The 9,965-nt window shown below is 44.2% G+C and overlaps 1 protein-coding gene across 1 annotated transcript in view; it reads left to right on the top strand.

Moving 5' to 3' along the window:
• Positions 1-8,437, top strand: part of CR1 (complement C3b/C4b receptor 1 (Knops blood group)) — a 24,448-nt gene extending 16,011 nt beyond the window's left edge. The window contains 13 exon segments of the mRNA XM_019470314.1: positions 659-841; positions 1,079-1,264; positions 2,191-2,280; positions 3,836-3,854; positions 3,982-4,145; positions 4,366-4,496; positions 4,498-4,538; positions 5,085-5,272; positions 5,572-5,754; positions 7,401-7,580; positions 7,813-7,842; positions 8,008-8,083; positions 8,356-8,437. Coding sequence (XP_019325859.1) covers positions 659-841; positions 1,079-1,264; positions 2,191-2,280; positions 3,836-3,854; positions 3,982-4,145; positions 4,366-4,496; positions 4,498-4,538; positions 5,085-5,272; positions 5,572-5,754; positions 7,401-7,580; positions 7,813-7,842; positions 8,008-8,083; positions 8,356-8,437 — 1,553 coding nt within the window.
• The last annotated feature ends 1,528 nt before the right edge of the window (positions 8,438-9,965 follow it).

Below are 9,965 nucleotides of genomic sequence, written 5' to 3'. Positions count from 1 at the left end.
ACGTGGTCATCTACACCTGCAACTCCGGCCACCTGCTGGCTGGAGAGCCCTCCATCTTCTGCACCATGGTGGACGGGGAGCACGGCGTGTGGAGCGGGCCGCCGCCGCGGTGCGGAGGTAGGGCTCTGCGGTGCACGGGCGTCCGTCCCCGCCGGCGAGGCTGCGGGCAGGGCAGGGCACACACAGGGACACGCGGTGGAGCAGTGGCTGTTCACAAGACAGGAGGGGCCGGGGAGGATGTGGGGCCGGGATGTGTTAGTGCCCACATCGCCCCTGCTTCACTGAGAGCCCTTTGGCACTCACCGGGGATGAGTGCACAGAAATACCTGCTAAGTAGTCCAGAGGGGTGAAGTATCTGGATGGACTCGGGCAACGAGCAGCAGCCAAGAGATACCTGTCTGAGACACCCTGTCTCTTACAGGCTGGCAGCTCAGCTGCAATGTTCCTGTGCACCAACTCACTCGTTTTTCCATATTCCTCCTTTTTCTCACTACTGTCATGAATGTGGATTGGCCCTCTTCCCCCAGTGTCGCAGTGCGCTCACCCTCCAGCCATTGCCAATAGAAATGGTTAATTCTGGTGTCTTTGCGCATGCATCCTTCGTGCACGTTACCCTGTCCATGCCCTTTTTTCGTTTTGTTTTGTCCTCTCTCTTTAGTGCTGCAATGTCCTTCACCTCCAAATATTGACAAAGGAAAGCACAACAGCCAGGACTTGGAAGTTTTCACTACTGGGATGGTCGTAAATTACAGCTGTGACCCTGGCTACAGCCTCCTGGGAGAGGCATCAATTTACTGCACTGACTCTGGAAACTGGAGCTTCCCTCTTCCTCAGTGTGCAGGTACACAATGGTTCCGAGATAATGGCTGGAGTTATGGATAGTCTGGGAATTTCTGCCTTCAAAAGCCTGTAGGACTGATCCTTTCCCTCACTCTTCCCAAAATGTTGAATCCTTCAGTCCTTCCCTTTTGTTGTCAGTTTTGCTCGTAAACTTTTATCTATGCATACTCAATATACATTTTAAAACAACTTCGTGTAGTTGATATCCCTATTTTTCCCTGTGTTTTCTTTCCTATAGGTGGCTGTGGAGCACCTCCAAACTTAACCTTTGCTGAGCTAACTGAGGAATACAAAAATCTGATGGAGTTTTCTGTTGGGGACACCGTGCAATACAGCTGCCAGCCGGGATACATGAGACACCCTGGATTACCCCCGACTCTGACATGCCTCAAAAACCACACGTGGTCTGAAGCGCTAGCGTTCTGTAAAAGTGAATAGCTCAATCAGTTTGGTGTTGGTTGTTGAAAATTGTCTAAGCTACATTTGTGGGTTTCTTAAAGCAATTCTTTAAAAAATGATTTATACATGGCTTCACTAGTCACATAGTTTGGGCAGCTATTGGCCTTTTAAAAATCACGTCTTTATTGGTGTCTGAATGTGGACAGATCCTTAAGATACCTTCTCATAGTGCATTACAAAACTGCAAGAGAGGAGTTTAAACTCAGCCTTGTTCTTTCCCAGGGAAGCAATGTAAATACCCAGAAACACCAAAGAATGGCAGAGTTGTTGTTCTGACAGATCTCCTTTTTGGGTCAACCGTGAGCTACACGTGTGAAGAAGGGTGAGTCCCACGCTGCCTTTGCTGACTCCATTTCTGAGCTCGGTGTTGGGCAACTTACGGTAAAGGCTCAGAGCCCACTCCTCTGCGCTGGGCGTTCTCCCGCAGCAAGCCAGAATTTGTATTTTGGTTCCAGTTATGCCATAGTTGCCTGCTCAGGAAAGGGAGAAGTGTCTCTCATTTTCTCCTGCCTGCGCTCAACAGATTACTCTGCAAACTTCAGTTTCAGTCTACCTTCTCAGATGGCCACCCAGCAGGAGCTGAGAGTGCAAGCAAGCACGTGCTACAAGGAGGCTCCAGCGGTTTGGAAATCACTTGGGTCTGAGTCCTGATTTAGCACCTGACCAATCTAACCCGGAGTAATTTGGGATCATTGCTGTTCCTCTTGGATCTAGGAAGAAGGAACTTGGTGTCCTTCATTCCCATGTGTCAAACCAACAGAAACACCTCGGTGACCAGCCAGAAACAGGAGGCTGCAGAAGGAAACCTCTGGGGGTAGTGTCAGATTGGGAGTGCAAAATCCAGGCTGAATGACTTGATATCAACTGATATTTCTTTCTCTGTAACTCCAGGCACCGACTGGTTGGAGTATCTCATAGGCGATGTGAGACTTTTGGACCAGATGTCGCATGGAGTGGTGTTCTTCCCATTTGTCAGAGTAAGTAGGTCACCACTAGATCTGGCCCAGAATTGCCAAATTAAGTCCTTAAAATTAAAAAGTGGCATTTCCTTAAAATAAATAGAGCCTTGAGGAATAAGGCTTTTTAAGTGTAATATTCCTCTAGGATTGTTTTGTTTCATTTGCTTGTTTGGTTTCTTCTAAAAATCTTCCAGATGCTAGCTTTTGATCTTTCAGAGTTATGTAGAATGAAGAGCTGTGAGATGCCTGCAGGGATTTGTCCCTTATGTTTCACAAACATAAGTAATAAATTAAGGAAGAAATGTGTCTTGCAGTAGAAGAGCAGGATATTGAGTAAAATTGAACTAGGATCTTCCAAATACTGTACTGTTATCCAAACCACAAGGCTGTTTTGCGGGGGCTGATCATTGCAATTAGTCTTTCCTTCAGATGGAATTGCTTTGGAAGGCATGAGCTTGGTACAGTAAAGCAGTCATGAGGATGACTAATGGTGCTTATGGATTTCTACACCATTTAATATATTTATGGGAATGTATTTGCATTATTCTGCTTATAGGCACAAAACTATGTTTACATATACAATCATGTGGTAAACCTAGGAACTAAAAAGCCCTCAATTCTTGAAATTATTCTTCTGTGACTCTCCAAGCACTACCTGTGGAACTCCTCTGAGCAGTGGCACATTAAGGATGGACTTTATATATGCATTAATTACAGCATACATATGGCTCCCTCTTTGAGATAATACATTTATTTTTCAGAGGTGGTATGTCCAGTCCCACAGATCCAGAATGGGAGAGTATCTGTTCTTAAATATCGCTACACATACAAAGACACCGTTAGCTTTAAGTGCCGTAAAGGTTTCACCTTGCGAGGCCATGGCACAGCCCAGTGCCAAGCTGATAAAACATGGGATCCACCCGTGCCAGTCTGCAAGCAGGGTAAGTGTCAGCACTCTGACTTGTTAGCATTGCAGATTCCTCCCCGACTGCTCCTACCCACTCACTGAAGCCAAAGTTGGCTTTATTTTTCTTGTTTGCCACAACTACTTTAAGGAGAAAGCAGAAATTGTTCCTTTTATTTATGCCTCTCTTCTCACACAGGAGATAAGCCAGGTTTTGGCTAATGCTGTAAGTATAAGCATGATTTGCACTTTTCTCACCCTGCTTGTTGCAATCCGTAATCCGTGTTCTCTTCATTTCCTAAAAGTGAGAAATTTGGTAGCTTCATGGTGGGACACTATCAGAGAGGAGTGAAATTTTTGCTGGAAATATAAAGGCAGGATGATGGAAAATGAAGGTAAATTTGTGCATTGTATTTGATCGACCAAGTTTGTCTTTTAAACTCTTAATGTTGCATCTAGATGGAGTGGCAGAACACTATCATCATCCTGATACCAAAACGAAGCCAGGTAGGTCTATTATAAGAAGAGGCAAGATTTACTAAACACTAGCTCCTCCTCCCAACCTGTCCTGCTTTTTGCAGTGAAGAGGGTTAATTGCACTTTTTTACTCTCTTGTTATCACTTCTTTCACAACTGAATGTCACCTTCTCACCTTCTCCCTCTCCTCTTTCAGTAGTGAAGTGTCTGCCTCCTCCAATGGTTGGACGGGGCTCTGAGGAACCTGATCTAGTTGAAGATGTCCCTGCCCAGGGCAGGGGGGTTGGACTAGATGGCCTTTAGAGGTCCCTTCCAACCCAAACTATTCTATGATTCTATGATTCCAAGCATTACTAATGGGGAACACAGCAGTCATTTCTCAGACACTTTTGATGTAGGAGCACTTGTGCACTACCGCTGCAAACATGGCTTCTCCTTCATTGGCAATAAGTGTGTTCGTTGTACAACATACGGAGTCTGGAGCCACCCCCTTCCTTGGTGCGAAGGTGTGTTTGTGCTCTTTCCACCGAATCTTCTCAACTTTCTAAATGCGTTAAACGTGTTGTGATATTTGGCTAAGGACTTGCTGAAACGAGCTCTTGCTTCAACAAACTCCACCACTAAAGAAAGAATGAGGTCTCTGTGGCCAAGAATGAGGTCTCTGTGGTCTCTATCCCACACAAGTTTCACGGTCTAACGGGTTCTTCATACCCTTACTGCCCACAGTTGGCTGTGTGAGCCCAGGGGTTGGGAATGGAAAAGCAATCAGATTGGAGTCCCTCTATAGGCCTGGAGACATCATTACCGTTGAAGGCAACACTGCTAATGTCCCAAAAGACCTCCACAAGTCCCAGTGCCAGGCTAGGCGGCACACGGGATCCTCCACTCCCTGTCTGTGAAAGAGGAAAGCATGTGTTATCTGTCCTTGGATGGCTATCCTTTTGGACCTTACCACTCTTGGTGGTGTGTTGTAACATGTTTAGGAGGCAAGAGGAATCTGGAGTCTAGCGTTCAGATCTGAAGATCCATCTGTGCTAATTTTTCCCATTCTTATTGCTGCAGTATCCGGTGCCTCAGTTTCTCAGTATGAATGCCTTAAAAATGAGCTTAGGCCAGCTTTGCCAGCCACAAGGAACCTGTATGGATGTTCTAATAAGGTGGTCTTACAAGTGTGGAATTCCCATTACATATATGAACTAATCACTCTTCTTATCTGATATACCAGGAAAGATGATGCTGGGCAATGTTCCTTTGTGTAAGAAGAAATGTGTGTGTTGCCATATGCTTTATAGATGATTTGGGGTGAAGTGAGCCAGAGGGCTGGGCAGGGCTGGCTCTGTGTGTTGGATTCAATGCTGTGGGAGTGAGCGTACAGCCGTCCACAGGTGCTCAAAAGTTTCCCCTCTTGCCTGTATGAGCTCTGTTTTGATCTGCACTTCTCTCTTTTTAGTGCTGCGCTGTTCCAAGCCTGCAGATATTGCCCATGGGTCTTTCAGTGGCCCGGCAAAAGCATTTTTCACTCCTGGAACATCTGTAAGATACACCTGTGAGCCCGGCTTCTCTCTCATTGGGACAGCATCCATTCATTGCACAGAGTCTGGAGGCTGGAGCCATCCTTCTCCAGTCTGTCAAGGTGTGTTTTTGTTGCAGAGACCTAAGAAGAAAGGACGTTTAACATGACCTGCCTTAGGGAAAGGTTTGTATAAGGACTGAGTCCTTTACTACAGAATGAGTGATAAGAACAAGATCAAGTTTATACCCATTTCCAAAGCCTGATGGAGTTACAGGGTTACAAAATCAGTTATTTAGCCTAGGTGAAGAAATTCAAAGGGAACAATCAAGGCTGCAAAGGTACGATGCCTTAGCTACTCTCTGGCAGTCCACCAGGATCCTCATGTCAACACTGTCATTTGTCTCTCCCTGACTTTCCAGCTGTGAAGTGTCTCCATCCTCCAAACATCACCAACGGGAAGCTCAAAGGCAACATCTCTGACACTTTTTCCTATGGAGCATCTGTATCCTACAGCTGTAATCCTGGTTATTCACTCGTTGGGAACGCTTTCATCAACTGCACGGTGTCAGGAACCTGGAGCCAGCCGCCTCCTCAGTGCAAAGGTGTGTTTGTGCTTGGTTTGCTTATGTTGTTTGGAATTCATGATGGCAGACATCTCCCAGAAATGGGCTGAGGAGACATGCAGCCATGCTGATATGCATGTTTTACTTTGGGAAAAAATTAAATCATCAGAGAGATACATGGGCCAAAACCTAAGCAGTAAAATCTTTTGCAGCTAACGCTGAATTCCATCCCCTTATTTTGCTTGAGAACCACTTTCATATCATAGCTAGGCAGTGTTGATCTGTTAATTATGAATTTATCTACTCTTTATTATCCCTGGGAAGAGTATGATTTTGTTGTAAAGTAGTAGGATGGGAACCTCATGCTAGTAGCCAAAGGATATGAGTACAATAGAGGCAATTTTGGAAGACAATTTTAACTCTTGCGTGTTTTCCATGTCTGCTCTTGTTGCTACGAATGAGTTCTATACCAACTTTCCTCTGTTAAAAGCTTTTTACTTTTAGTAGAAGAGTAGAAACTTTTTCCCTTCCCTTTCCTTCCCTTTTTGTGTCTCTCACTCCCCAGTTATCACTAACAGGAAACAAAGGAAATTATTATATCAGAGAATTTGTCTCTGATGGGTGATTTGTAGCTCACAGGTGAGCCTGACTATTCCCTTCTCGGAAAATGCCTCTATATGCCAATGTGACTTGGCACTTCTGTGTAGCTCACTGTGAAGGTCAGTCATCGGGCAAGCTTGACTAAAGGCAATTTCATCAGCGTCACAAGATTCCTGGTGTGGGTGTTCCTGCGTGGAAAGCTGGACATTCACTGGAATAAATTCGTTACTCACACAGTGTGCTTCCTTGGTGGAATTGCACCCACCTCAGTGACTCAAGAGTTGAACCGCGCTTGGATAACAATGAGAGGAAATAACGTACCAAATGCTTATGTAAATAAGTCAGAGGCTCTTTAAAGGAAGCAGTCTCACAGAAAAATTCTCCCTGCCATTCCACATTCTTGTGATTTTGAAGTGTCCTTAGTAACTATTACGTGTGAAAGTAAAAATAAATATAAAAAAAAAAGACGTGAAACAAAGGTTAAAAGTTACATGTTGATGTTACCCCTTTGGTCTCCGCTGAGAACCTTCTCCTCCAGAATTCTTGGGCTTGGACTGTCAAAGGTGATTAGACACTTAAATTGAAGCAACTAATTCACTTAATTGAAATCAGTGGTATAAATAGCTTAGATGGCTGGTTAGTTATTGATAAATATGATGGCTGGTGACATCTTTTAAGGATAAGGGACTTCTACAGACTAGAAGTGGGTTATAGGCAGTTGGGTCTAAAGCTCCCACAGAATTCTTCCCTGCTACACCTTTCCTCTCCAAATGTTTTGGTAGCCCAGTATCAGAAAAATCTCTTTCTCTGGCAGGCTTCTCCCAAGGTACCCCTACTACACACCACTTCCCACGTGCAGTATCAGTGTGGAGTAGCTGATCTGTACAAATATTCACATATGGGAGTGAGACACTTACCCTCTTCTGCAGCCACAAAGAAAGGCATTACCCTGTGGAATAAGAATTAATTCCTGGTTACATTCAGAAAGAATTCAAGAACAATGTCTTAAATAACCCACAGTGGTATTTCTTGTATTTTATATTCCTTCTCATTAAATGTCCTTTTTTTGTTACTTCTAATTTCAGAGATCAGATGTGTATTCCCAGAAGTTCAAGGTGTTAAGAAAGCCATAAAAGGAAATACTTATCGCTCTGGGACTAACATCACTCTTGAATGTGATGATGGTTACACGTTGGAAGGCATCAGTCAGATTCAGTGCCAAGAGGACTTCAGCTGGGACCCTCCTGTACCAGCCTGTAAACTGAGTGAGTGAAATGGAAATGAAGCAAAGATCAAACAGAAACATGCAAATGCATTTTAAACATGCAAATGTCTTTCTGTATCAAAAAAAAAGTATATAACGGTGTGGTTTTTAAGAAATCCTGTATTACAGCCCTTAGCAGTAAAAGCTTTATTGATCAAGTGATTAACTACAGTTGAGAAACACCGTATTTTGTTAGAATAGTTTGCTGATTTTTCTTTTTCTCTTCCCTTCAGCATCACGCAAGTCTGGTTCAGTAGGCCTAGGTAAGCAGCTCAAGAGATATTTTTGTGGCCAGATCTTTAACTTCATGCAGTGGCCCCAGTGGCACTGTTTCCCTCTGCTTACTCTGAAGATGTGCCTCGTTATGTCTTTTGTGCTGATACGCTTTAAAACATACAGTGAGAATAATATGTGCTCTTCAATCTCAGGAGTTGCAGCTGCAGGAGTCCTGCTTCTCCTGGGGGCAGGTATCGTCTGGAAAATTATTTCTAAGCAGAAGGAAGGGTAAGGCAGTCTTCTGGATGTTCATTCATGTCCTTTGTTGCCAAGTCCCAAGTTTTAGACACTTTATACACTTGAAATATTTGCCTGAGTGTGCCTGAGTCTTGTAATTTTCGATCTTCAGCTCATGCTTGCAAACTATACAAGGCACAGCAACCTGGAATCGATGGTGTGGTTATGTTGTGTTATTTCAAGACTCTCTTCCTAAAAGGAAACCAACCTGAGTGTTCTTTTACAAACCAATACAGTTCACTATTTTCTTCTTTTTCACTTAGCTATTATCACACATATGAAAACTACAATTGCCAAACCCCTCTGAAGCAAATAACTGAACAGAAGTGTTCATGTCTTCCATAGAAGGTATGGATTTATATTCCTCAACATAAAATATCAGTTATAGCTGCAAACTTGAGTTGTTCCAATATAGTCATTCAAGTAGAAAACTCTTTCCCCTCAATCTTCTGGTAAGATACTTTCTTTTGCTGAATAAAAGAGACTGTTTTAAACATACTGGTTTTTTGTAAATATCCTATTTTTCTTTCTGACACCACCCTCAGTGTATGTGTTTCCTTTTCCATAATCTGAATAGATGACATTCATGGGTCAGACTTTCAGGCTATGCCTTGCTTCTGACATAAACTTGCTTTTGTTTGTAAGGATTACCCATAATTTTAGAGAGCTTGCTCTCTAAAAAACTACCTTAACAGCACTAGCATAAGAAAAGGACACAGAACTGGGCCTTTTGGGTTTTCTGCTTGCTTTTACACTTACTGCAATGCCATGTTTACTTGCAGGTGAATCTACTTTCTATGCTGAATCTCTTGCAGGTAACAATGAATTTTCACTGTTAGCAGTGAACATAATCAGCTTTGACTACAAAATGGCACCTGTAAACATTAGCTCTTTTTTTTTTTAAAAGGCTATTTTGAGATAATTCCCCCTTTGAAACAATGCATTTCCCAGAAATTGTCTCCTCCCTCCCCGAGTGACAATGTAATCTCTAGGCATCAGTGTGAAAGCACGAAAAGCCTGATTTTAACACCAGCATGTCGTCTTTTTCCTAGGCTGGGCATCCGTGCTGCTGCTAACCAGGCATTGGACTCGTTCTCTGTACAGAGAGCGGCTGCAGGTGGCATGGAAGCGTTGCTCATCTTGAGGCTGAAATTCTGTGGCAAAAAAAGGCACTTTACCGTAGAATCAGTTAATGCTCCTTCTGCTCCCATTAATTACTGTAAGGCCCTAACAAAGGTCAAACTGCACACAGTACAGATGCTGTTTCAGAGGGACTTGTGTGTCCTGCTGCCATCTGATGAAGAACATTTCTCTATTTGCAAACCCTGCGATAAGCAAGATCCACAAAAGCATTCCTGCGTGTGCGTGGAAGTCACAGTTTGTTAAACCAAAGGTTGTCTTGACTGCAGCTGCACTCAGTCTACAGCAGCAGTAGACGCTGCTCTGTATTTTCTTCCAGGAACGCTTATTTGCGGTGTTCCTCTACAAATGCTTAACCTAATAAAAGCTGAACGTAGGACAATAACTGCTTTAGGTTTTGTCTCTCCTTTTGCGTCCATCTGGAGTTTCAAACCTTGTGTTTTGGGGTTTTTTTTACTACTGCTCTGCAACACGCACGCTCTGCCTTTCAAAGGAGCAGCAGCCCTGGGCAGGGCTGTTCGCCCTGGGCTGGCACACAGGCGCCTTTATTCTTAATTACCCTTTGTTGGCGTTCGAAGCGCAGGAGCTGCGCAACTGAACACGCTTTGAAGCTTTCCCTCTGTGCCGGAGACGTGGGCGGCTCTCCGGGGACCGTGCCCACGAACGAGCTCGGTCTCCTCGGGCCGGGGCCTCTCCCCACACCCGGTTTCCTCGGGCCGGGGAGGGGAAAGCC

The sequence above is a fragment of the Aptenodytes forsteri genome, unplaced genomic scaffold, assembly GCF_000699145.1.
Source record: "Aptenodytes forsteri isolate BGI_AS27 unplaced genomic scaffold, ASM69914v1 Scaffold142, whole genome shotgun sequence".
Lineage (NCBI taxonomy): Eukaryota > Metazoa > Chordata > Aves > Sphenisciformes > Spheniscidae > Aptenodytes > Aptenodytes forsteri.
Note: the sequence above shows the minus strand (reverse complement) of the source record. Positions and strands in the feature narration are given on the sequence as shown.